Source organism: Notechis scutatus, chromosome 11 (assembly GCF_049901735.1).
Source record: "Notechis scutatus isolate UNSWTSFEM ecotype Mainland chromosome 11, rNotScu1.2, whole genome shotgun sequence".
Taxonomy (NCBI): Eukaryota; Metazoa; Chordata; class Lepidosauria; order Squamata; family Elapidae; genus Notechis; species Notechis scutatus.
The window spans coordinates 9,139,612-9,167,292 of record NC_142019.1 but is presented as its reverse complement, the minus strand read 5'-3'; the positions used below and the strand labels follow the sequence as shown (position 1 = coordinate 9,167,292).

The following is a 27,681-nucleotide window of genomic DNA, read 5'->3' as shown; positions in this document are numbered from 1 at the left end:
TCCAGATTGTGCATAACGATTTTACATCATGGATGAACCCACCTACTGTCTTTTTGGCGATTTATGAGCAGTTATCTTCAGAAGGCGCTAATTAGTTTATTTTAGATGGAACAGTCAACATCTCAGAACTAGAGTGGATTTTTTCTGACATCAATGATTTCTGGATAAGACAACCCAGGGATGGCGTTCTGACTGACCCGGTGCAATTCTTTGCGGTATCTGGGTGGCAAAAGAATCTCCTTGGCTTGGTTAGACTTTAGGAGAAAATCTGTCTCCATTTCATGAAAATCTTCCACTATCAAATTATTGGCACCAGACAGTGAGCAGCGCCTCCAGGTGGATGGTAATGGCGCATGCACCAAGTCCCGGGGTTCTTCTCTCTTTTTTTGATTCCTTTCTGAGGGCTCCAACTGCAAGGATGGTTCCAGCTGGCTATTTTTGGTAAAATCTTCATGTGTGCTGAGTGAATTGGGTCTATCTCCAACTGCAAAGATGCTCCTCTCCATACCTGTTGTGAGAAAAGAATCTTTTAGTGAGGGATGATGGAACAACATGGTTGGAGTGGTGCGATGGCCTAGAGGTGAAGCTCTCGCCTCACAATCGGGAGGCTGTGAGTTTGATCCTAGGTAGAGGCAGATATTTCTCTGGGCACAGTGAGAATATGTCTGCTGGACAAAACTGCATTGGTGATAGGAAGGGCATCTGGCCAGTAAACACCTCCATTCAGTTGCCCAGAGGCCACCCTGATGCAAGGGATTACGGAGCCATTAAAAGACAAATAAAAATGGAACAACATGTTTGATCTAGTAGCTGTGGTTTGGGTTTCACAAAGCCAGTTGCTTTGCATGCAGTAGAACCATTTTGAATTTACTTGAGTGATGTACCTAGCAGGTACATTGAATTAGCCAAGTAGAGGTAATAATCAAACAAGCCAGGCTAATAAGAACAACGCACTGCAACCTGCATGTTTAGCTCCTGGTGCTTCTGGGACAGCATAGCCAGACACGGTGCTATGCTCCTTTGCCAAGATGCCTGTTTGTAGAGATCCTAAATCCAGATGCATCCAGTTCCCATTTGAGAGCATGATTAGATGAACTAATTCTACTTTACTTGCAAGTCTACACTAACAGAACCTTGCAAGTCTGAAAGCACAAAACTTCCCATCTCCGCTTTTAACTACTGGATCTTTCCTTTCTCTGACGGTTAAATGACTGCAGAGTCCTGTATCTTGTCTGATGGTTTCCTAGGCAGTATCTCCTCTTTCCCCCTTATTCATTCATTCCATTTCATCAGGTCACCTTCCTGTCCTCTTATCTGAGCATTTCCTCCTGTCCTCAAAGCCATTTCCTCAGTCCACTACAACCAGCAGAAAAGCAAAGGCAAATTCACTACACCAGAGATACACTCACCTCCACTGTGTCCCTCTGACTGCTTTAATTCCTCGTTTAGCCATTTGTAATGAGCCAATTCTTTTTCCAATGTCTGGATCTTGTGTTCATACTGAAGCCTGCTGTTTGCCTGTCCTTCTATATGTTCTGAAAAGAATGAAGAAAATAAAGCCTTGTTAAAAACAGAGATTTGGACAAACTATGGTGGTGATTAGTTGCACAACAGAGACCAAAAAACCCCCACAAAATTAAAAAGCATCAGTTGAAGGAAAACAAAAGGAAACTATTCATTCAACTGAGGGTATGAATACATTTTATCTTAAGGATAAACATACATTTCAATATGCAACAATGTAAGAACAGCTAATAAATAATGAGCTTAGAGAGTGGCACTTTAGTTGACCTGACTGATCTTTAAAAAGCTCAGCAGGGTTGGAGGTACTTAAATGGGGGAGCACAAAGAAATCAGAACCATAGATTTGATTGCAAAGCTGGAAAAAGCACTCCAGAAGAGAGAAATGACAAGCCCTCCTTCAGTATTGCTGAGATGTCTGCATGAGTTGGGTCCATATAATCCCCTAAAGTCCAATTTTGATTAGAGGCTTAACTTTACCATTCATTGTAAGGTTATTCAAAGATCTCAGCTGCTGTGTCGGTTTTTCAGCTAAATACATTTCTACAGATTTGATGGAAGAAGCCTTTCAGTTTTCCAAATTGGCAGGAGACAAGAATGGAATCCATTTCTTATGTGGCATCAGTTTATATGCCTTAGGAAATATGAACGATAAACCATTGGCAGGGTTCATTTCAGATGAGAAAGAGGTGATTTTTCCCAATTTCTTCAAGAACTCTCCAACAAAGCAGAATTAGGGCATGGCTACCACAGATGTCTCCATCTTTTACAGTTCCACCTAAACAACTAAAACAACGAGCTTATATAGTGTGTGTTTTTAGGAGAGGCAGTGCCACCAGTGATCAACTAAGGATTTAACAATAACCACGACTGTTCCTCAGTCCTATTTATTACCCCGACTCTGTTGGAGCAGGAGCTGAATGTCCTGCTCGTGTTCCTTCTGTTGTAAGGTCAGCTGACGATCCATCTCCAAGCGCTGACGCTCTAGGGCCACCTCCAACCAAAACACCATCTGTAGCTGCTCTTCCAGCTGCATTTCCAGTTCGGAAAATGCCACGTTCTGTTTGTGCTGGTCTTCTCGCAAGGTCACCACCTGATCATTAACAGGAATGTTTGGAAGATTTCAACTCACTGTGGTTACGAAAAGGCAACAAGCAGTTTCACGAAGCTAAACTCTACAACAGCTATCCCAGAACTGAACAGGTACATAGTGGTTTAATTAGCTAAACATTCTTCTACAAAGCCAATCAATTTCTCAAGAAGGAAAAGTGACATGCAGAGAGAAGTCTACAGTTATCTCCCCTGACACGCTATCTATCTACAGTTGGGGAGTCACACACATTTCTGGGCCTGAGCCATGCATTATTGGATACCCACCTTATCAAAGTATTTGCAAAGAAGTGCCCGGGTCTCTGAGGAAGAGAGGTAGCTGAGTTTTGCCATAAGGTTCATCTCACATTGGGACAGAAGGCTGGCGGAGGACCTCAGAACCCGCTGTCTGCAAGTAATGGACTCATTCTTATATTCTATGGCAGCATCCAGGGCTTCAATGGCTTCATCCAACTGGAAAAGAATCCGCTCCTCCTAAAAATAGACCAACATCCCCACCACCCTGATAAATTATTTGATCCTTATGAGTGGTAAATTGATACTTCAGTTGACTAGAATCCCAATCCTCACTTTATCCTTCCTTCCTTCCTTCCTTCCTTCCTTCCTTCCTTCCTTCCTTCCTTCCTTCCTTCCTTCCTTCCTTCCTTCCTTCCTTCCTCCCTTCCTCCCTTCCATCCATTCAGTTACTGTTACGGCCATTGGTAGAACAAAGGGAGCTCATGTTCTAAAGCAGGGATCTCCCAACTTGGCAAGCTGGCTGAGGAATTATGGGAGTTGAAGTCCACAAGTCTTGCAGTTGCCAAGTTTGGAGACTCTTGTTGTAAAGTATCAGCAAATCCCCAAGTGAGCAGAATGATATCCATGGTTCAAGACAAACTCCAAGATACCTGATTATCCTAATGACTACAGTTTAAGTGTACTTGGTATCTCAACCCAACCTTTTTCATGGAATTGCTGTTGTGAGAATAAAACAAAGGGCAACCTTCTTACAGAATTCAGTAGCGCAGCGTTTACTAACTTCCATGATGCTTCAACCAAACACTGAGTTTGGTGTGTAATGGGATTATTATGTATTTTCAAAATAGAACGATCTGACCTGCTTACCTCGGGTGATAGCAAGGTGCCCTGACGTAATTTCTCATCAATCTCCAACCTCTGTTTGAGCAACTGGTCCTTCTCCTGCCGTAAATTGTTAATTTCTTGCCGGATGAGCTGCTGGTCCTGTGCACTGCTGTGACAAAGCTGCCCACTCCTCTGGGTTAGCTCTTTCTCTAGGTACTCCAGACGACTGGAGACACGAAGAATGTCATCATTCAGAGCCTATGGCAGAGAGAGAAGAAAAATATCTTAAGGAACATTCAGTGCCTGTTGGGAGTCTGCAAATTTGCCAGACTTCAATAACTCCTGGTAAGTAAATGTTTACTGAAGAAGAAAGCAGAATTAGCAGAATGTCAACAGATCCCAGGAAGACACAGCTGCTTTAAAGAGTTGCAGAGAGACATAGTACTTTCACCTCGCAATATTCTGAAACTTCTTTCTGAAGTCAAGTCCAAAGCATTGCAACTGTGGTATCACTAGAATTGCCTAAGCTTAATCAAACTGTAAAAGGGATGTGGTGGCTAAGATGCTGAGTTTGTCAATCACAAAGGTCAGCAATTTGGCGGTTCGAATCCCTAGCACTGCGTAACCGAGTGAGCTTCTATTACTTGTCCCAGCTTCTGCCAACCTAGCAGTTCAAAAGCATGTAAAAATGCAAGTAGAAAAATAGGGACCACTTTGGTGGGAAGGTAACAGCGTTCCATGTGCCTTTGCTGTTTAGTCATACTGGCCATATGACCATGGAGACGTCTTCGGACAGCGCTGGGTCTTCGGCTTTATAACGGAGATGAGCACCACCCTCTAGAGCCAGAAACGACTAGCATGTATGTGCGAGGGGAACCTTTACCTTAATCTTTAATCAAACTGATTCAGAGCTAGTTACCCCACACTTAACAGAACTTAAACCTAAATCACCATAGCAGAGGAGTTAGGAATCTATTTTGTATAAATAGCAATAAGCACTTAGACTTACATACTGCTTCACAGTGCTTTACAGCCCTAAGTGGTTTACAGAGTCAGCCTATTGTTCCCCAACAATCTGGGTCCTTATTTTACTGACCTCAGAAGGATGGAAGGCTGAGTCAACCGGTGAGATCTGAACTGCCAAATTGCAGGCAGGCAGCAGAAGTAGCCTGTAGTACTACACTCTAACCATTGCGCCAACGTGGCTCTTCGTTCTTCATTTGCTCAGCATCTCTTACACAAGTTATCCATGTGACTGTCTTTCATTTAATCTTCTTTCTTAACCAAGGTTGATCACTATAATATCACTCAGAAAGCAAAGGGACAATTTTGCCCACCTGGCTAGACCGGAGTCTCTTGTTTTCCAGGTCATTCTTCTCCTGAAGGAGAGCTTCTTTCTTGGCGACAATTGTTTCTCTCTTGATCAATTCATCTTCCAGCTCACCCAGGGTACGTCTCTGCTTGAGGATTTTTTCCATCTCTACATCCAACCACTTCTTCTGCTCTTCAATTTTCTGATAGATAAACAGGAGAAAAGGAAACCAGTTTGTACCAGTGACCAGACATGCTAAACAATGTGTAAGTTTTTATTGTCGACTGCCAAACAGAATTCCTACTCCAAAAATCCCTATATGGCCATACTAACGCCAATGTTTTCCCCTTGGGATCCGTGGCTCATGCCTTCCAATTACTTCAGAGAGAAGAATATGTTTGCGATACTGTTTTTACTTATTTATCCATTAACTTGAAATCAAATTCATAATTAATTAAATGAAATTTTATTTTAAAAAATGACTAATCTGAAAAACCATCCCCTAACCACAACATCCCCTTTGCTTTCCATGGTGGCAGTCATTCAGGGAAGAAATACAAAAAGCACAAGGAACATTTTAAAGGGGGTATCTCTCTGGGGTCATAATGGAGAAGATCTATCTATGAGGTCTTCATAGATAGTTGGGAATGACTTGATGGCATGTAATTAATTCCTGCTTAAGTAGGGGGCTGGGCTAGAAGACCTCCAAGGTCCTTTCCAGCTCATTCTGTTCTATCCCTTTAGGGAAACATTGGGGAAAATTGGGAGAATTCAAGATCAAAGTCACAACCACGTCCAGATGATGACAATGTGTGCATCCCAATATCACTGTGCAAATAACACAATGATCCCATTTGTGTCATGATGTTAGTGTTGTCCTTGGCTCTGTTGTGGTCCAGATTCCTGCCAGGAAACCTGTAGGCAGCTGCCTTTACCTGCTGCTGTTCTAGACTGATCATTGAGTCATTGCTGCCACTCCTGTGCTTTCTCTGGTAGGCAGCTACCTCTTCCGTTTTGATCCTCAGAATCTTTTGATGTTGCTCATGTTTCAGTTCCAACTCCTAAAGATAGAAGGGGGGAAATACACAGTTTAACTAGTGTTTGAGTATCTATTTTAAAACAAAGAACAACTTGGATCTTCTGGGCAGCATATAGCTTCCGATCTATTTTTAATAATTCCTCAGGACAAACTCAGGACAAATTTAGTTTTGGTTGCCACAATGTAAAAAAGATGTTGAGACTCTAGAAAGAGTGCAGAGAAGAGCAACAAAATTTATTAGGGGATTGGAGGCTAAAACATATGAAGAACGTTGCAGGAACTGGGTATGTAGACTGATGAAAAGAAGGTCTAGGGGAGACATGATGGTAGTGTTCCAATATCTCAGGGGCTGCCACGAAGAAGAGGGAACCAAGTTATTCTCCAAAGCACCTGAGGGCAGGACAAGAAGCAATGGGTGGAAACTAATCAAGGAGAGAAGCAACCTAGAACTAAGGAGAAATTTCCTGACAGAGAGAACAATTAATCAGTGGAACAACTTGCCTCCAGAAGCTGTGAATGCTCCAACACTGGAAGTTTTTAAAAAGATGTTGGTTAACCATTTGTCTGAAGTGGTGTAGGGTTTCTTGCCTTGGCAGGGGTTGGACTCCAAGGTTCTCCAGGGTCCCTTCCAACTCTGTTATTCTATTCTATTCTATTCTATTCTATTCTATTCTATTCTATTCTATTCCAACCATGACTACTGAAATTGATCAGCATTTCAAAGTGAGAATCCTACATGTGAAGCCACCATAGACAGGGAATAAAAGCCACCCAGTATTGCCCTCCAGGCACATAAAATCTGGGGAGAAACATTAATTTTCTAGTCCTGGTCTCAGATAGAAACCCAGCTGTGTCTGCTGTACCCATCATGAATGATAATTGTGGTTTTCAAATGCCAGAAACTTACTGGTTCCCAGTTTAAAAGATTCTGTGCTCAAATGTATTTGCCAACCTGGGTGCCCTGTAAGTGTTTGGATCTCAGAATTTACCAACTACAATTACAAAAGACTCCATTGCTTGTATCTGCACATAGAAGAATGCTGGCGGCGCAGTGGTTAAAATGCAGTATTGCTGGCTAACTCTGCCCACAGCCTGGAGGCTCAAGGTAAACTCAGTTTACTCAGCTTACCAACTTTCTGAGATTGGCAACATGAGGACCCAGATTGTGGGGGCAATATGCAAATAATTCTTCTGCCTTGTAAACCACCCAGAAAGTGCTGCAAAGTGCAATGGGGTGATATATAAGCCTAAATGCTATTGCTATATACTATACCAATCCATTATGACATCCTAGATTGGGAAGAATGTGATTCATATCAGGGCCAACACCAGCCAAAGAACTGGCAGCTGTGATTTCACACTGTTGTGACTGTGCATATAATAATATCTCCCCCTGCCTTGGCCCCTAAGAGCCGTGATAGTGCAGTGGTTAGAATGCAGTAGTGCTGCAAACTACTTCTGCTGACTGCTAGCTACCAGCACTTTGGCAGTTCGATCCTGACCGGCTCAACGTTGACTCAGCCTTCCATCCTTCTGACGTGGGTAAAATGAGGACCCAGATTGTTGGGGGCAATAGGCACTGTAAAGCAGTATATTTCTAAATGCTATTGCTAAGTGGGAGGGAGGGAGGGAGGGAGTGTCAGAGTATATTCATGAACTAGAATAGAGCTTAGTAACAAGGTCACCCAATGAGAGCTGAGTTGAGGGCTGAAACTTAAAGAGAGAATCTGGGTGTGGTTTATCTCTGATCTGTGTTCAGCTCTAAAGTGAAAGAGAAACTAACTTGTTTGCTTCTCTGCTGAAGTCTATTTGCTGCTCTGCTTTGAACCTGTAACATGTCTGCTTCTGTTTGAGTTTGCTCCATGTTGGAGAAATCTACAATTGGTATTGTAAAATTTACTTTGTGTTTATAAAGACGTTAAATGAAGCATCAGCCATCTCTGTTTACTTTTCTGGCGCTGAATTTACACTGCAAAACTCTGAATAGAGAGGGAAGCAAGGAAGCAAGGAAGCAAGGAAGCAAGGAAGGAAGGAAGGAAGGGTCGTGATGGCTTAGTGGTTAGAATGCAGTATTGCAGGCTAATTCTGCCGACTACCAGCAATTCTGACCGGCTCAGCCTTCCATCCTTCTGAGATCGGTAAAATGAGGAGCCAGATCGTTGGGGGCAAGAGCCTGACTCTGTAAACCACTTAGAGAGGGCTGTAAAAGCTCTGTGAAGTGCTATATAAGTCTAAGTGCTATTGCTAATAAAACAAATACAATTCAAACATGATAGACAAGCTCTGCCCTTCACCATCTTTTCTCGCTGGGATGCTGCTGGAGCCCAGCCATCTCTACCTTGACCCGATGCTGTCTCTTCTGCATCTCGGTTTCCAGACGTCGCTTCTGCTCCACTTCTTCCCGCAAACGCTTCTGGAGCTGCCCTTGCTGCTGCCGCATCAGCTGCACGTTCCTCTCTAGCTCCAGCAGGCGTTTCTCGTTTTGAGCAGAGAAGGATGCCAATCTCTCTGTTGCCCGTTTCTTCTCCTGAAGGATCTGTCCCAAGAGAGATGATACAGGGAGAATAGCAGATGCTGGGACCACACATGCAGCTCCGACAATGTTTAGGGACAATGGAACCATGTCCTAGTCACAGGTAGTCCTTCACTTACAACAAGTCATTTAGTGAATATTCAAAGTTACAACTGCACTGAAAAAAGTGACTCATGACCAATTTTCACACTTACATCATTTGCAACATCCCGTTGGTCATGTGATCAAAATTCAGCCACTAGGGAACTGTCTCATATTTATGACAGTTGCAGTGTCCAGGGCTCATGTGATCCAGAGGTGGTATTCAGTAGGTTCTCACCAGTTCTAGAGAACCAGCAGCAGAAATTTTGAGTAGTTCGGAGAACCCGCAAATACTACCTCTGACTGGCCCTGTCCCCATCTCTTCTCTTGAGTCCCAGCTGATTGGCTGGGTCTCCTTTGGTTGCCCTGCACAGTAGAATGGAGCTGGAAAGCAGGTTAGTGGGGTGGAGAGGGGAGGGAATGGAGATTTTGCAGTATCCTTCTCCTGTCATGCCCACCAAACCACTCTCACCAAGCCCTGCCACACCCACCAAACCACACCCACAGAACCGGTAGTAAAAACGTTTGAATCCCACAACTGATGTGATCAACTTCTGTGACCTTCTGACCAATGAAGTCAATAGGGAAGCCAGATTCACTCAACGACCATTCTATCAATTTAACAACTGCAATGTTTTACTTGAGGCAGGAAAGGTCATAAAATGGGGCAAAAGTCACTTAACCAATGTTTCACTTAGCAACATAAATGTTGGGTTCAGTTGTGGTTATAAGTCAAGGACCACCTGTACTTGGCTGCTCTTCCTTCTAAGTCTAAGCCTCCAGATGTTTCCAGCATCAGGCAGGGAAATGCATAATCTATGGCCTAGAATTTGCATGCCACATTTAAATTTAAAAATTCAAAATGACTCAGTCTTGGCCAAAAAATAAGTTTGATTTGCGCTGGCACATATGATTGCAAGTTACAACGCCTGGGTGCCTTTAACATGCTAAACTAAAATAATTAAACTATTCTACATTTATAAATAGTCGGTGTCACACAGATTACGCTATGCCATAACACAGTTTACAGTGTGGGGTAAAGGTAAAGGTTCCCCTCACACATCCGTGCTAGTCATTTCTGGCTCTAGGGGGCAGTGCTCATCTCTGTTACAAAGAGCCAGCACTGTCCGAAGACGTCTCTGTGGTCATGTGGCCGGCATGACTAATGCTGAAGATGCACGGAACACTGTTACCTTCCCACCCAAGTGGTTCCTATTTTTCTACTTGCATTTTTTATGTGCTTTCGAACTGCTAGGTTAGCAGAAGCTGGGAGAAGTAATGGGAGCTCCCTCCATTACAGGGCGCTAGGGATTCGAACCACCAAACTGTCGATCTTTCTGATCGACAAGCTCAGCATCTTAGCCACTGAGCCACTGCATCCCTTAACAGTTGAAGGGGGGGGGGTGTAGGGCTTTGCTAAACAATCTAGGCCCTTTTGGCTTCAGGATCTATGCGAACCTCCTCCTTTTCTAGGCTACCTTTGCCTTGCTCTGAGCAGCTTCCACTTTGCTGCGATATTCCTGGAGTTTCCACTTTTCAGCAGGGTCACAAGGCTCTTTGCCTTCCAGCTCTTGCAACTGCCTCTGGCCGTCATTCAGCTCCATCCGCACCTGCTCGGCTTCCTGCTCCAAATGTTGAATCTTCTGCTGGTACTGTTTGTTCATGGCCTGAGCATGCTTGCCTGAAACAAACAGACTCCTGTGACATAGAAGAAGGTCTGCCCACCAAGTTACCTCCTGAGCAGAAAAGTTGGAATTAGAAAGAAGAGGAAGAATTGCACTGAAAGATAGAGCAAACAAAGAAGAAGATAGAGGCAAAGTCTGATGTTCCAAGAGAAATTTTTTCTAGCCCTTTCTACCAGCAGTGAAGAAGAGAAACAGATGACCAGGGGGGATAGGATTGTTGTAAAGGCCATAAAGAATGGCATTTATACATCCAAACTTGATAAATTTGGAGATAATAGTAACTTATAGAGATATACTGAATGAACAAGGAGTACTGAAAACTAGATTAGAACTAGTAGCACAATGGGTAAATATAGAATGGTGGTCTTATTTACAAATATAATCAAGATACATACAAGATAGAAAAACATGGGGTATTAATAAAGAATTAACAATTCTGGATAAGCTATTGTTAGAGACAGATGATAAATTAATAAAAATATTGTATAGATATTTATTAGAATACAAACTTGTGGAAGAACATGTTAAACAATGGTGGCATGGGCAAAAAAATTCAGTTATAATATTGAATTGGCTAAATGGCAAAAACTTTGGACCACAAATAAGAAAATAACATTGGCTACAGCTTATAAAGAAAATCTTTATAAGATGTTTTACAGGTGGCATCTTCTACCAGCCAGGCTTTCTAAAATGTTTAAAAATATATCTCCAAATTGTTGGAAGTGTAAAGATGTATCAGGCACATTTTATCACATGTGGTGGACTTGCAATGCTGCAAAAAATATTGGAGACTAATTCAAACATGGATAGAAGAGAGTGGTGGACGAGTATTCCATTTAAACTGGAATTTTTTCCTCCTAGGAATAACATCAGAAAAAATTAAGAAGAAAATAATGTATAATAGTACATGTATTGATGGTGGCTAGAATAATATATGCACAACACTGGAAAAATGAAATATACATCTAGAAACAGAAATAATAAGAAAAAATATGGCATGTGCAGAATCAAATACATTAACTTTAGAAATAAAAGGCAAAGGGGAGTCTAAATATTATAAAACATGGAATAAATTTTATCAAAGGTTATATAGCAGAAGATAAGGTCAAAATATTAATTATGATTAATTAGTAATTAATATATTAAATATGGATATTATAATATGTATAACAAGGCTAAGTTGGATGTATTGTGTTATATTCTCATAATTAAAATTTAAAAATAATTTAAAAAAATAATGGCCTTGAACAACAGGAGGAAAAGGATCAAGCATGAGTTAAGTTCAACAACAGTTCAACAGCTCCATACCTGTTTTAATAAGCTCTACTATCAGGTCCTCTTTCATACGGATGTTGATAGCCAGCTCACGGATCTTCTGGTGGGCCTGAAGGAGCTGCCATTCTGAATCCTTGCCTGGAAAGCTCCCTGCTGGACTGCTCAGCTCTTGTTGCCTACCATCTGGGAAAGAAAATGTAAATGAGAGGTGTTTGGTATAAATTTTATCACAATAAGGGATGGAACCAATGGTACAAAGACAATCAAGACTTCATTTCAATTCAGAACCACTGATTCTGATACAGAAGTATTTCTCAACCTTGACAGTTTTAAGATGAGTGGACTTCAACTTCCAGAATTCCTTGCTGGCTGGGGAACTATAGAAGTTTAAGTCCACTCATCTTAAAACTGCCACAGTTGGGAAATACCACACTAGAGTGTTAAGAAAAGACTCTGAACAAAAACAACTATTCATCAATGGAACCAATGACAGAGAGAGATGGTGGGGTCTCTTTTCTGTGGATGGAGCAGCTCTCTCTCAAAGCTGCTTGAATTTGGATTCTTACATGAAGCAGGCAGGGCCAACCCAATGGCTCTTTCCAACTCTACAGTTTTCTCCACATTTTTCTTTGGTGAGTATTCAGCACTTGTAGAAAGAGAGGAGTGTCTGAAATAACATTTTTGTTCTCAGCGTTGGGAAAGCAGAATAATTGTTTCTGGGTGTTCTTTGCTTGGCTGAAAGTATGCCGTACCTTTAGGTAGCTCCAAAGATTTCTCTTGGACTCCCTCTGGGGATTTTGAGTTGTATTTTTTATTCTTCTTGGTTGAAACCTCCTCTTTGCTCCAGCTATGGGTTCTGTTCCTACAAGAACACCCAGTTGTTGGGTTTAATAAAAACATGGCCATCAATAAAGCAGAGGAGACAAGGAACAAAACTGCAAATCCTTTGAAACTGGCTAAATTAAATCAACTTACACTTGCATATTTCCATGAGATAACTGAAGGTGTTATATAACAAATATGGGAGATAAAAGACTAGTAAATTTCTGTGACTGGATTATATGTGGTGCTAAGGCAAAAAATTCTAGGTCTCTTAATCCAAGAGACTCAAGCATCATCCTTTGTAGATGCAATTTACAGCTTTGATTTGGACTTTCAATAAGAAGGCAATTTGATTGAAAGTCCAATCAAATTAGATTGGCTGATCAGGCTGACGATGGGGCTAAAACAGATGCTTGCAGAAAATTTCCTTCTTTTAAAAAAAATTCAGAAAAATCAAATCTGTATCTAGAATCAAGTAGAGGATTTCAATGGAATCAATGTTTCAAACTTGAAGCAACCATTTTGAATTCAATACAGATGCTTCCTATTAAAAAAAAAAAACATATTCGAAACATTGTGGATATCACCAGACTCTACAAATCTACAAAAAGATGTAATATTTCACTCATGCCTCACCTATATTGCTGAAGGGACCAGATTGGCCAACATCTATTCTCATCTTCCAAAGATGAATCCAAAACGTTATCCAGTGTTTTCATTTGTGATATATCCTTTGTCCCTAGACTGTACATATTATCTCCAGCGAGACTGTGACTTTGTCCCAGTGAGTCTTCTCCATTGTGAACTGTGACACTGTGGAGCTACTTAAAGGAAAGTGTGCAATGAGGAAAGGGCTGTAGGATGATTCTAATTTGCTTACAGCTCTAAGCTATTTGCCCCAAGAAGGTTTGTGGTTACTTATAGCTACTTAGATTGAATTTTAATTATCTTTTCTTTGTTCTCTTTATCTACTTCCAGGGGAGGAAGATAACTTATTACAGCATAAATTATAGCACTTGCTAGCCGATCTCATTTTCTGACCAATAAGTTGCTCAAGACAAGTCATGTCATTAAGTTATGGTTCAGTATCTCACATGAACCCCCAAAATTGGATGAATTGAGGAAACTATTGCTAAGTTAAATATATAACGGGAATACAGTCAACATGCCTCACTGGCACCTCATTATGTTCTTACTTTTATTTTTCATTAATTCATGCAACGCCCAATAAACTGATGCTCAAACTGCTTGCCCTACTGTCAGGAAAAATGTTTTCAGTGGAGAAAGATACGCAACCAGGCTGGGTCTCAGAATATGTTAAGGGCCCTGTGAATTGGCTTTACGATTAGTTGATTAATTATCATGGCTGCCATTTATACTTATTTATTTTGTGGGTGTTTTTAGGTTAATGATTTTAAAATTGCTTTCATTGTTTTATGATTTTTAGAATTCTAAGCCACCCAAAGTCAGTTGGTTGAGTTGGATGGCTATGGAAATCAAATACATAAAATAAAAACTTTCAAGAAGGAGCTATCATCCTTTCTTTTCCACCAAGATGATTGTGTGATCTTGCACAGTAGCTTCCAAATTCCTGAAGCATCACAAGATTTGGGCATCCTTTTGAGAGATTTCACAAGTGTATGCAAAAATGTTAATTCAGAACCTCTTCTAAAAGTGAGTTTATTTAATTGAATGAGGGTTGGGGGGGGGGCGGTAAGAAGGGAGACATAGCCTCTGGGTTGTCTCCAATCCAGACTTAACAAAAACATAACTCCTGTTTTTATAGGATGATGAAACAACTCACAAACCTTCCTATGGTTATTACAGGCAAGCTTGAGCCAGTGATGGGACTGGTATGCATCCATAGGAGCTGTGTGTGGCCTTTGGTCCAGCTGCACCAGGGAGACATTTCCTAGCAGTTCAGGCATGCCCAAATGGGGCATCTCCATCTTTAGGTACTTCTGAAGTTCAGAGATGATGTCTTCCTGTTCTTGCAATTTGGCACCCTGAAAAGAAAATAACATGAGACCAAATGTGCTTGTTTGAAAGCATGGCTGGTAACGTCAGGGCCATGGGCACCCCAGTTCTTTATTGTTCCCACTGCCTGGTTTCTCCCCCTTCAGCAAAGTGACTAAACTATGCATTTTCAACAATATGATTTCTTGTATTGTTTTTAAAAGGGGTCAAGCTATTCTCCAAAGCACCTGAAGGCAGGACAAAAAGCAACGGATGGAAACTAATCAAGGCAAGAATCAACCTAGAAATAAGGAGAAATTTCCTGGCAGGGAGAACAATTAATCAGTGGAACAGTGGATTTCCCAGCATTGGAGATTTTAAAGAAAAGATTAGACAACCATTCATCTGAAATTCTATATGGACTCCTGCTTGAGCATGGAGTTGAACTAGAAGTTTCCAAGTTCTCTTTCAACACCAGTATTCTGTTTATTCTATTAAACCACTAACATAACTCTATGTATAATCCATACACCTATTCAAAAATAGTAGGAAGGGGAAAAATAATGGTCAAACCTCAATAATTTTGGCTTCACCTTTGACATCATGGCATCATCTTCAGCTAGCTTCCACAGCTGTTTGAAATATTTTATTTTCCTGGGTTTCCCTGACCTCCTGCCCTTATTTATACCTCTGTCCAACATCTTCCAGATGTGCTGGGATAAGAACACTTCAAATCTCTCCCATGTTTTCAAAGAAGGAATTTCCAGACTTGCAGTCCTAGCATTTCAAGGAAGAAAATGGCTTCCGAAGAACTACATGAGTGATATAGACTTGGACACAAATGCTCTGTTGCAGATCTTCTGCCTATGCCCATTGACTGTTTGAGTGGGTATTCAGAGAAACGTTGGGATTAGGATGTAGCAAGGCAAGTACCACAAAGGCAGGCCTGTAAGAGAATGGAGCTATTGACCCAAATTCCAAAGATGGGTGGCTTCCTTCTTCCAAATGCAAGCTGAAAGAAGATGAGCTCTCAAGGAGACCAAAGTGGAGAAAGTGAATCTGACTGCAAAGATGAATGACTTTTTTTAATCAGTGGATGGCAAGCTGAGGGAGGAGAAGCTTGCCAACCTAAGAAGGAGATACCTGTGCTTTGTACTGCTCCATAGCATCCTCAAGAGCTGCCAAGAAATCTTGGTTCTCCTTCTCTAAGCGCTCTACTTGCTCCTCCAGCCTCACCACTTCCTCCTGTCCCACTGTCTCGGGTCCTTGTTGATGCCCCTCCTGGGAAAAGAAGAGGGAAAGGAGGGATCTTCATGGGATCTTCAGAAGGTTCTTGGATCATCTCCCCACCCAGATCAAAGAAGGAGCAGAACATCCTCATAATCCACTCTCAGCATCATCCCATGAAATGCTGTTGGCAGAAACAGCTCCATGTCTTGTACCCCAAGGAAGGCTATTTAATTACACCCCCACCTGGAATTATCCCCAAGAGCACAAAAAAATAACATCCAAAATCATCAATCATGTCTCTTCTAAAGACTTCACAAGCATAATAGTCTCTAGCAGCTCTTTCAAAACCAGCCACAATTGGCTGGTCGCTGGCTGCTTATCTTTAAGATAGATAGATGGATGGATGGATGGATGGATGGATGGATGGATGTGGAGATGTAAAAACAAATAAATATAAACCAGAGTGTTTTACAAATAAGCACAGGCAACCAACCAATTATGGCTGGTTTTTAACGATATAGAAATATAAAGATATAAATATAAAGACACCTAACAGTTTGACCTCAAATGTTTCCTCCCTTGAACTAATGTCTCTTTCCACCCTCAAATGGGAATCCTCCCCTTCAGTTGGTGGTTCTACCACCATACTTTATCTTTTCTTATATAAGAAAAGCAGCCAGTGTGTTTATTTGACTAACATTTAGTCAAAGAACCAAAACAATTTTCAAAGCATGCCCTTTCATTTTACATAGTGTCAGCCTCAAGATATCTTCACCCCTAACTATCAAGATATCTTCACCCCTAACTATTGCTTATCTGTTGCTATGCTCTTTTTCTCTCTTTCGGCTGTCATGAAACGGTGGGAGGGGGGAATCTTGGAGGGGAAGAAGGCAGGAGGTGTTTTGCATTCCTTTGCTGGGTTAAGAAGGGGAGGGGGGATTCTTTGTTTTAACTTTCCATTTCTTCGCTAGCCTCTGTCCTTTTTTCTGCGCAGCTGCGAACTTTTATCAAAATATGTCAAGGTCACTGACAGTAGCCTCATCATCACCTGGAGATGACCACATGATCCTATTCAGAAGTTTTAATTGGAAGAATCATTTGATCTTTGGAGTGGGGGAGCAATTCTATCCCTTTGTATATGCATTTTACCCGCCAATATCTCAGTTTCGGAATTGATTCTGTTGCTACCATTCAATTTCCAGTAAAAGAATAATTCTGCTCTACACCATGGAGTCTGAATATTTCTTTCTTGGGATTTAGAAGGAGCACAGTCTGACACATAGTCTACAATTATCTCAGGTTATTGACAAAACAGTATTAACCTTTCACTTTTAATTTATATAGTTATTAAATTGCTACACTGCCCATCTCATCTAAGTGATTCTGGGTGGTTTACAACAACAGTAAACTTCTTTTAAGTTTCCTACAGACTTTTTCTTAACTGGCAACATATCAACGCCATTTGTAGATGATGAAATCTTCTCCCTTTCTTTTCTGCACCATCGACCCAAACACAGGGCATTCCAAGTGCTCTTTTCCTATTATTGTACCAATCAAGTGCAAGCAACCAGAACCACACGTGGACAGACCCAAGTAGATAGTATATATTATTGATCACCTATATTACAAGAATCTTGCCAAGGGAAGTCTGCCTTCCCCTGGGAAACAGCAGGTGTGGACCTAACATTTTGACCTCTGATGTTTCCTCCCTTGAACCAACTCCAATGTCTCTTTCCTCCCCCAAATGGGCACACCATCCTTCAGTTGGGGGTTCTACCACAGTACCTGAGTCTTGACCAGCTTGGAAGTGGAGGTTTTGGAGTGCTGTTCCTCAGCCGAAGTGCTTCCAATCCCGCTGTCTACGCCGGAGGTCAAACTTGGCTCGCCTGCCCCATTTTCCACTGCACACAGCCAGTCCTTCACCCGGAGCCCCTGTTCCTCTGTCAATTTGCCCTCCCCTTGCAGTTCCATCAAGAGCTGATAGGCGGCGTCTGTGCGAGTCTGGTAGTGGTTGCATTCAGCTCGTAAGTGAGCCATGCTTTCCTCCAAGTGACCCTTGATGGGTACCTCCGATCGGCGGATGATGCGAGTCTCTGAGCGGTGTCTCTGTTCCAAGGCCCTCTGAAGCTTCTTGATACGCAGCTGCAGGGCTTCTACGGGCTCCATCTCCTTGCTACAATTCACCATGGCCCAATTTTTGATATTCTGAGCCCATCTGGCATAATTCAGAGTGGTCAGACTCTTGTCAAAGTCGGAGGAGGAAGGGCTGACGCAGGCAATCATCACGGTTTTGGCGTTCCCACCTAAGGAGCCTTTCAAGATTCTGAAACCAGAGCAGGATCTCATATTAGCAAGACTGAAGTAGAGTGGGTGGAATCACACTTAAAGGAACAGTGCAATCCAGCTTTTGTTTTGGGTCATAAATAGCTCTCAGGAAGGAAAAACCTATCGGAGTCTGTACATGAAAATAACAGTGGCATTGAAGTTCATTATTTACGTGGTTTCTTAGCTTGAAATCAATTTTATTTCAGGAAGAAGGAAAAAATAACCTATCAGCATTGTAGAGTCCTGGCCCCGAATTTAAACTATCAGTTGTTTAAATATTTTTTGCTGACTAGTACAGTTGTCTGTGTTCTCATGATGTGCCACAAACCTTAGCTTCCAAACTACCGCCAGCTTTTATGTTCTGCAAGGCCAGCCAGCAAAGCCTAAAAAAATCAAGATCTGTGACTCTGCATGTTGTTTGAACCCGGCCTGCTGCAATTTATCCAATGTCCCTGTTAAGTCCATGATGATTTAGCATGTGCTAACCTCACCCAGCCAAAGTATTTCCCAACGCTGAGATGTATCATCCATTTCGGCTTAAAATGGAATGAAGGGAGATAACAAAGGACAATTCCAAGGGAGGGATTTTTTAAAAGAAAGCTTTAAGGTTGGATTTTAAAATGAAGGTACTACCATTGGGGGGCTGCCTGCTTCCTGAGATAAGGAACATTTCCAGCCTCCTGGCCTTCGAGAGAGTCTTGAAAACTATTCTTCTTGAAGGCCATTTGGACACAGATCTTTTGAGAGGGTTAATTAAAAAGATCAGATGGATCCGTGTTTTTACTGGCTTGTTGAATCAGCAAAATTCCTTGGAGTTCCATAAGAACCATGGAGAGGATGGAAATGGCCAGTTGATCAATGGCTACAGGTGATCCTCAACTTACAACAGTTAGTTTAACGATTGTTCAAAGCTGCAACAGCACTGAAAAAATTGACTTATGACCGTTTTTTCACTTACGACTGTTACGGCTTTCCCATGGTTACATGATCAAAATCCAGATGCTGGTTACTGACTCATAGTTACGGCAGTTGCAGTGTCCCGGGGTCATGTGATGACCTTTTGTCAATGGGGAAGCCAGATTCACTTAACAACCACGTTACTGACTAAAAAACTGCCATGGTTCATTAAACTATGGCAAAAAGGGTGCAAACAGGGCAAAAACTCACTTAACAACCAAAATTTAGGGCAAATTGTGGTCAGGTTTATTATTACAGTCAGAGACCAGAACAAATAAAAACACTCAGGGATTATCCTGTTAAAAATTCTAGAATAAAAGAATAAATAACAGATATTAAAATTAAAATCCAGTCTGTCAGTTACACGTGGCCTAACTATACTATAATAACCATCCATAAACTTGTGAGGCCCATTAAATACTAAGAAAAAGTATTTGTTCTGGTCTCTGACTGTAATAAACTTGATTTGATTTAGATTTGATTTGAATACAACCATCCCGAGATGGTATTCAGCAGGTTCTGACTGGTTCTGGAGAACCGGTTGCAGTAGTTTGGAGAACCGGCAAATACCGCCTGACTGGCTCCGCCAACCCCATCCATTCTCTGACTCCAGAGTCCCAGCTGATCGGCTGGGTCTTCTTTGGTTGCCCTGCACAGGAGAACGGAGCTGGAAAGCAGGTTATTAGGTTGGGAGGGAATGGGGATTTTGCAGTATCCTTCCCCTGCCATGGCCACCAAGCCACACCATGGCCACCAAGCCACGCCCACAGAACTGGTAGTAAAAAAAATTGAATCCCACCACTGCAACCATTGCTTCAGCAAAGCAGATAAGAGGATAAGATACTTCCTAATGATGAGGAATCAGAAGGAGACTACCTGGTGATTTTGGAATCCCGATACGGGATGTGGCTGCTTTTCCGGCGGGGGTCTCCAAGGGCACTAATGACATTGCCCAAGGCCAAGAGGCTGGCGTTGATCTGGATGCTCTCCTTCAGCCTCTCCCCAGTACACCCCAACTTCACCACCCGCTCAGAACCGGCCAGATCCACAAAGTGAAACTTGGACTTCAGAACCTGCCCAGCGGTCGGCGCCACCAAAGTCTTCCCTGGGCAGGCAAAGCGAGTGAGGCAGTTGCTGTTTTGCCTTCGTGCCATGGTCACAGTGAAGACGGTGTGGGAACGACTGGACCTCCTGTTGAGGTGGGTGCTTCCCGTGTGCTTGGCCGCGTTGCCCATTTCCAGCAGGCTCAGAACCTCATCCAGACCTTCCACTTCTGTTTCTTTCACCCCGTGCAGCACTGCAGCAAGAGAAAGAAGGAAAGAGACTGGGCTCCCTTGTTGTAAGAAACCGTGCTTTGTCTAATCGTGGATTCAGAGATACACCCAGTTAACTTCTCATAAAAGGCGATTCAAAAGAAACAATCTTCATCCTAGATCAACATGAGAAGGGAAGCTGGTAAAAACCCAGCCAAGATGGTTGAGCCATAGCTAACAACGACCACAGTTGATACAAGGAGATGTAGCTCTAGAACGGGGTTGCCAAACCTATTGTCAGGTTTCCAGAAAACCTCCACTCCAACAAATAACTCTGAGACAGACACCCTCTCCAAAGTTTCTTTTATTAGAGTAGTAAACTGGCACATCTGGGAAATCCCGAATTTGAATGTTCCGGGTTTCCTTGCAATAAGTAAAAACTACAAATCTACCCCTGGCATCCCTCATTTGCATCACATGCCCACATGCCCTGGTCAAAAGGGTCCAGCAGAGATTATACTACCTGAGACTTCTCAGAAAAAAACTGAATGAAAAACTGCTGGTGACCTTCTACCGCTGCACCTTAGAGAGCATTTTAACATACTGCACCTCTGTATGGTTTGCCAATTGCACAGTGGCAGATAGGAAAGCACTCCAGAGGGTTAATGTCATTGCCCAGAGGATCATGGGTTGCCCTCTCCCCTCTTTGGAAGAGCTTTATAGCTCCTGCTGCCTTAAGAAAGTTCAGAACATCCTCAAAGACCCATCTCATCCTGGGCAGCCTTTTTTTGAACTATTACCATCTGGCAGACGGTACAGGATAATGAAAACAAGGACAAATAGGCTGAAAAACAGCTTCTATCCCAGGGCAGGAGCTCTTTTGAATTCTGCTGTATAGTGCAGTGTTGGTGCGGTGTCAGGGGTTTCCAGTTCAATGTGTGAAGGGTGAAGGATGTGTGTTTGTGTTCATTTTCATGGTCATGATGTGCACTGAAGATGGTGTTTGATTTTGTTGTAGAAGGTGCAATGACAATAAAGTAAACTAAACTAAACTAAATTACCATCCATCCCAGCTGGAGACGCCCTCTCAACCAGGTGCAGAAGTAACCTGATCTTGACAATAAACAAAGCACAACAAGGGGTTAACACAATGTCACTTTAACCCCCCCTCCGCCCCTCCAAGGGGACCCATGTCATGTGACATATAGGGACTTTTTTCCTCTTCCCTAAACTAAGCGTGGGCGTGGCCAGAGGGTGATGGTGGGGGGTTTGACAGCCCTGCTCTAGATTACATAGCAGGGTGTGGATTCAAAACTTCTCTGCCTTTACTCAATGGCTGCTTTAGCTTTATCTGTGATTCATTGATTTTATATTAGGGTAAATCACTGTGCAAAAATGGTACTGTGACATCTAGTTTCACAACACATCTTTATGCTAAGGAAACAATAAAATTAGAAAAGAGAAGCAACATTGTTGATGTACTAAAACAAAGCAAGCAATCTTTCCCAGAATTTTATATACTACCATGTTTCTCATATAATAAGGCCGGATCTTATTTTATTTTGAGCCCCGAAAAAACGGCTAGGCTGTCTTTTCGGGGGTGACTTAATTCCCCCCACCCTTGCATCTTAGGGCGGGCGGAGATGGCTTGGATGTTGACCTCGGTGTTGGTGGGGTACTTTGTATCGGGGTCAACGCAGGCAGCACCATATCCGGTGTGCAACAAAAGTACTTCCTAACAGCAAGCCCCCCCGCCATTTCCCCCCCATTTTGCATGTTTTAATATAGGCCTTAATTTGGGGGGAGGGGCTTAATTTCATTTCATGCCTATAAAACATGCTGGGACTTCCTATTGGGGGAGGCTGTATTGTTGGAGAAACAGGGTATTCTGGCAGCTATGATTTAAAAACAGAGGGACAATAATTGAAAGAAGTGGATAATAACAAGCTGTCTTAATGTGCAATCCCAAAATAACTGCAGAACCACTTAAAATACCATCGGCATTGACAGAATCACCTTCCATCAATTGCAAAAGGCAGCTTTACTTAGAACAGCTTACATCCTGTGATGATACCCTTAACACCAGCAAACCGCAACATCTGCTATCCCTGGTCCTTGGGAAGGACTCCAAAGGTGGATAAAAGTGCCAAACCAATCTAAAACATCTGGCTGACTGTGCAACCAACCATAGTAACAACATATAGAGGACAATAACAAAAAAGAGGGGGAGAATAGCCAAATCAGTTTTCAAAAATCTTACTGAACAATTGAATGCCTAGCAAGGGACAGATGTTGAAAACTACTTCTCTGGCCCCAAACTTTGAGCAACAAACTGTGCTATCCAACTCTTATTACAAAGGAGGAAAAACGCATGTCCTAAGGGGTTCCTTATGGAGGAAGGGGCAGCGAAGAGAAGAGTTCTTTGGCTTATACCTGTATTCCCCCTGTCATCTTCCCATATCTGGATGTCTTTGCTGGCCGTGTCCAGTTGCAACAAGTCGCGGAACTCCTCCTTGTACACTTCCAGGTAAGAGACACGGACAGTGTAGTTGAGCAGATTGTTCTCATCCATCAACTTGAAGGCCTCAGCCATGGCCCGAGGGATGATGCCCTGCTCATCTTCATTGATGGAAGCTGGATGGGAGAAATGAAGTTATTAGTGGCACTGGCTGCAGGGAGGTTGCAAACCCACCCCCCAAAGGGAAATGGTCTGATGCCACTGACACACACGCTCACATTTCCACCAAAGGTAGACCTCCTAAAGTGGCAACACTTTGAAGAAAGTGCATTGCACAGAATATATGTTGTGAATTAATAATAAAACAAGAATGTTTTCAGGTTCTTTTCAACAAACTAGAGGGAGGAAGGGGAGAGGGGGGGAGGGAGGGAGGGAGGGAGGGAGGGAAGGAAGGGAAGGAAGGAAGGAAGGAAGGAAGGAAGGAAGGAAGGAAGGAAGGAAGAGCTGTGATGGAGCATTGTACGCTAACTCTGCTGACTGCCAGCAATTTGATCCTGAATGGTTCAAGGTTGACTCAACCTTCCATCCTTCCGAGGTGCGTAAAATGAGGACCCAGATTGTTGGGGGCAAGAAGCTGACTCTGTAAACCGTTTAGAGAGGGCTGTAAAGCACTATAAAGTGGCACAGAAGTCTAAGTGTTATTGCAAAGTGGGAAGGAAGGAAGGAAGGAAGGAAGGAAGGAAGGAAGGAAGGGGAAGGGAAGGGAAGGGAAGGAAGATTGTCTCAAAGATGGTTTTTCAAGAGGCAACTGGACTTTCTGGTTTTTCAGTTGTTAAGAGCTGATGAAGCTTCTTGGATTGGAAGCAAAATGTCTTCAAAGAAAAAATAAAGTCCAGTTGCCTCTTGAAAAAGCACCTTTGACTTACAACAGTTTGTTTAGTGACCATTCAAATTTACAACGGCATTGAAAAAAGTGACTCATGACTTTTTTTCTATACTTCTGATCCTTGCAGCATCCCCATGGTCACAGGATTAAAAATCAAAATTCAGACACTTGGCAGCTGATTCATGTTTACGATCATTGCAATGTCCCAGGGTTGTGTGATCAACTTTTTCAGCCTTCTGAAAAGCCAAGTCAATGGGGAAGCCAGATGAACGACAGCATTACTAGCTTAACAAGTGCAGTGATTTACTTAACCACTGTGCCAAGAAAGTTCTTAAAAGGAGGCAAAATTCAACTTAAGAAACACCTTACTTAGCAACAGAAATTTTAGGCTCCTTGTGGTCTTAAGTCGCAGACTACCTGTATTCATGCCTGCTAAAGTAAGAGAGACTTTAAAGCAGGGGTCTCCAACCTTAGCAAGTTTAAGACTTGTGGACTTCAACTCCCAGAATTCCTCAGCCAGCTTTGCTGGGAGTTGAAGTCCACAAGTCTTAAAGTTGCCAAAGTTGGAGACTCCTGCTTTAAAGCACCTAGTTCTGCCCTAGGCCTCACCAAAAAGCACTGTCAATTCCGAGTCCCGGCAAAAACCTCTTTATTTACAGTAATGTGAATTATTTCATTCACAGTCAGCCAACAGCTTGGCAAACAGTCTCACAAAGGTAGACTAATGATCTCAGATCTTTATCAATCCTTGAACATTATCCAGTAAACAGTTCCACACTTGCTGTTGGCAGGGAAGACTGGGCTTACAGATAAATCTCCACGCAGCTGGAACAAACAAAGACCGAACGAGCCAGTTGTTTCCTGCAAAGCCCCTCCCCTTTTGCTCCTCTTTTAATCCTGATGGGAGGGGCCATTCATTGTCCACCTGTGGCCTTGCTCCCATGTCAACCCCGAGTTCTTCATTGTTCCTTTCTTTTAACAGCTCTGCGCATGCGCAGGCTGGGAACCAGTTCCAACTGCTCCTCTGCCTCACTGCTATCTGAGCCCGAAGGCAGCTGATGACTGCCAGTCTGCCCTGGCCCCTTCTCTGCCTCCGACGCAGAGCCCTCGTCCGAGCCTTCCTCAGTCTCCAGGACTGGCCCAGTTTCCTCCCCAACCTCCTCACTACTGTACCAACTCTGCTGCCAGCTCCGCCAGTCACCGGCAGGCCACAACAGACCTCATTTGTGCAAGAAAACCAGGGAACTTACAGACACGTGCTTCTCCAATGGTGTAGGTCTTCCCCGAGCCTGTCTGACCATAAGCAAAGACAGTGACATTAAAGCCTTCCAGGAATGCGTCCACCAGTGGTTGGATACAAGTGGCATACACAGACCCCTGGTCTGAGATTTCAGTGAAGATTGTGTCAAACTGGAAATGTCGAGTGTGGCCCAAAGTCACTTCCTTCTTCTCAGGGTCTCCCTGGAGGCAGATCTGGTGCCCATATAACTGTTCCTTGGGCAACAATGGCCGAATGCGCACGGCTACCCTGACCGGGGTTTCTTCTATCAAAGGCTGGGCCTTGGCTTTCGGACCCATGATTAGCAAGGGCAAGAAGTCAGGAGTGACACAACCCAAAAGAAGGTGCCATCTTTCTGCTAGAAGAAGAAAGAAAGAGATGATAATAACAGAAGAATAAGAATAAGAGAATAACAGAGTTGGAAAAGATTTTGTAGGTCATCTAATCCACCCACCCCCAAGCAGGAGATCAACACCATTTCTGACAGATGATAGTCCAGTCTCTTCTTGAAAGCCTACAGTGATGAAGCTCCCACAACTTCAGAAAGCAACTTCTGTTCAACTGGTTGATTGTTCTCACTGTCAGAAAATTTCTCCTTATTTCCAGTTTGAATCTCTCCTCAGCTTCCATCCATTATTCCTTGTCTGGCCTTTAGATGCTTTGGAAAATAGCTTGACTCCCTTCCTCTCTGTGGCAGCCCCTCAAATATTGGAAGATCATGTCAGGGGATCATGTCTTCCCTGGTCCTCCTCTTCACGAGACTAGCCATGCCCACTTCCTGCAACCATTCTTCATATGTTTTAACCTCCAGTCCCCTAATCAACTTGGTTGCTCTTCTCTGCATTATTTCCAGAGTCTCACCATCTTTTTTTGTAGCGTGGTGACCACAACTGGATGCAGTATTCCAGGTGTGATCTTAACTAATTAATATCTCACGTAGATCAGACGAGAATAACAGAGTTGGAAGGGATTTTGGGGGTCATCTAATCCAACCCTCTGCTGGAGCAGGAGAGTCTATTCCAAATATTAGCCTTTACCTAGGATCTAGAGGAGGAACTGTGTAGGCAGCTCCTTGACTCTTCTGGTCTAGTCGTGATATTCCCAAGATCTAAGAGGAAGATGGACCCCGAAGAGCAGGTGGGACCTGAAGCATCCCTGTCCCAAGGATGGAAACTGTGACCAAGGCTGCTTCCAGGGTAGAAGCTGGTCTGTTGGACCCACCTCTTCGTTCCTTTCACTCCCTCACCAGAGACAGTCACCGAGTCCTCTCCATATGCTCAAAAGCATCCTGTATCCAGAAAGAGGTGTCTGCCTGTCTGCTCCGACTCACCTTATGCCGTCTCCTCCTTGCGAACCACAACCTCCCCACCCGCCCCAAATCCTGGGATAGCCGGCGCGGAGCGATGGCGTCAAGGGGCGGCTCCTTCAAACCCCCGTCCGTCCGTCGGAGGAAGGACTGGAGGGGGAGGTGAAGAGAAGGGCAGGAGGAGGAGGAAGAGGGAGATTCTGGGTCGGCGGGTCCAGAACGCGACGTTATTTCTGGGAAGAAGATGAAGCATCTGCTCTCTCCCGAGCCGGACTGCAGGGCGCATCTGGAAAGCAACAGGGGCCGTTTGGGTTTCCAGACGTTGGCGAACTACAGTTCCCAGCAGCTCCAGTGGGAAAGCATGCCGGGAATTGTCCTGCATCAACATCTGGGGTGGGGAAATGGGCGAGGGAGCCTCCTTCTTGGAAAGGAAGCGCATCCTCTTTGAGGGCGAACGGGGGTGGGCGCAGTCTGGCTTTGCTGTAAACGCCGGATAGAAAAATCTCTCCCGCGATCTGGGTTTTTTTCTTCGGCGTAAAACTTGTCCTGCCCTCAGCCTGCGACGCCTCAATAGCTGCGTTTTGTGTTGAAGCGTTTTAGGAGCTGGTGTCTGCCATTTAGGCGAAGGGTAGCTTTCATTTGGAATACTTTTTTTAAAAAATACTTCTGAAAAGTTTTGCCACCTGGTCCTTCAGGGGACCACGAAAACTGCAGAGAAGAGAATCGGATGCGAAGAAAAAGTTTTGATTTTGGGGTGAAATGCGCCCAAGTAAGACGGAGGGAATTCTCGAGGTGCCTCTTCTCTTTAGGAGCTAAATCCTGTTTTTTTGTTTGTTTGCTGAATAGCTGGAGAAGTGCGCTTCTTTTTCAAAAGCACGAGGAAGATGGGTGTGTTGTTCCTCACTTTTAAAAAGCAACAGCAGAGAAGGAAGCCGAGTGCTTTGCACGACAAAACATGCTGGGCCCTTTTCTTCTTCAGGTTCAATTGGCAAGATTCCTTCAACAAGCCACTGGTCAGCTAAGTTTAGCCAATAAGCCATGGGTAGTGGGGGAGCCTACCCTTGGTCCTGAAAAAAGAAGAGGAGAAAACAGACATACAAACGCTTATTTAAAGAGTTGTGGCTTTCTTAGTAAACCTTTTGCAAGTTTATTTTGGAAATAATGTGATTTCAAAACCAGAAAGATACAAGGTAGCTCAGTGAAGCTGTGTTCCTTTCATGCTTAACTGTGATAGAAATATACTATTGTACAAAGGAGATGGACTAATGCAATACCTAGGTTAATCATAAAGCCACCAGAGTCTAGAAAAAGAAAACAGAAAACTACCTGTCCAGTGGAACATTAATCAACCCCTCTCCCTCTACAAAAATAGTTATTTCTTCCAGAAAAAGAAATGTTTTAATTTAAGTCAACAGGAATCAGGAATCAGCAATCACTTGAAAGCACCAAAAAATAATAAAAATCCACCGATTACCAACCATGGCACAGATATGCCTGGGAATCTCTTTCCCTCTCCTATGTCCCCCTGATGTTGCCTTTGCCCAGGGGTGGGGTTCAAATTTTTTAACAACCGGTTCTATGGGTGTGGCTT

At 43.2% G+C, this 27,681-nt stretch overlaps 1 protein-coding gene across 4 annotated transcripts; it reads right to left on the bottom strand.

Moving 5' to 3' along the window:
* KIF7 (kinesin family member 7) lies at positions 1-27,681 on the bottom strand. Of its 4 annotated transcripts, none has more exons than XM_087972746.1 (19): positions 26,006-27,681; positions 24,756-25,142; positions 22,595-22,795; positions 19,785-20,205; positions 17,412-17,949; positions 15,540-15,677; positions 14,249-14,446; positions 13,077-13,261; positions 12,371-12,480; positions 11,652-11,801; positions 10,137-10,339; positions 8,383-8,580; positions 5,941-6,066; positions 5,031-5,207; positions 3,736-3,951; positions 2,899-3,105; positions 2,416-2,614; positions 1,410-1,535; positions 1-508 (listed from the first exon to the last, which is right to left on the bottom strand). In XM_087972746.1, the coding sequence occupies exons 2-19, from the start codon at positions 25,081-25,083 to the stop codon at positions 129-131; spliced, it is 4,101 nt and encodes a 1,366-aa protein (XP_087828872.1). In that variant the 5' UTR covers positions 25,084-25,142; positions 26,006-27,681; the 3' UTR covers positions 1-128. The 4 variants fall into 4 exon arrangements, with proteins under 4 accessions (XP_087828872.1, XP_087828873.1, XP_087828874.1 ...); XM_087972747.1 differs by having other exon boundaries at positions 26,115-27,681; XM_087972748.1 differs by having other exon boundaries at positions 24,756-25,139; positions 26,115-27,681.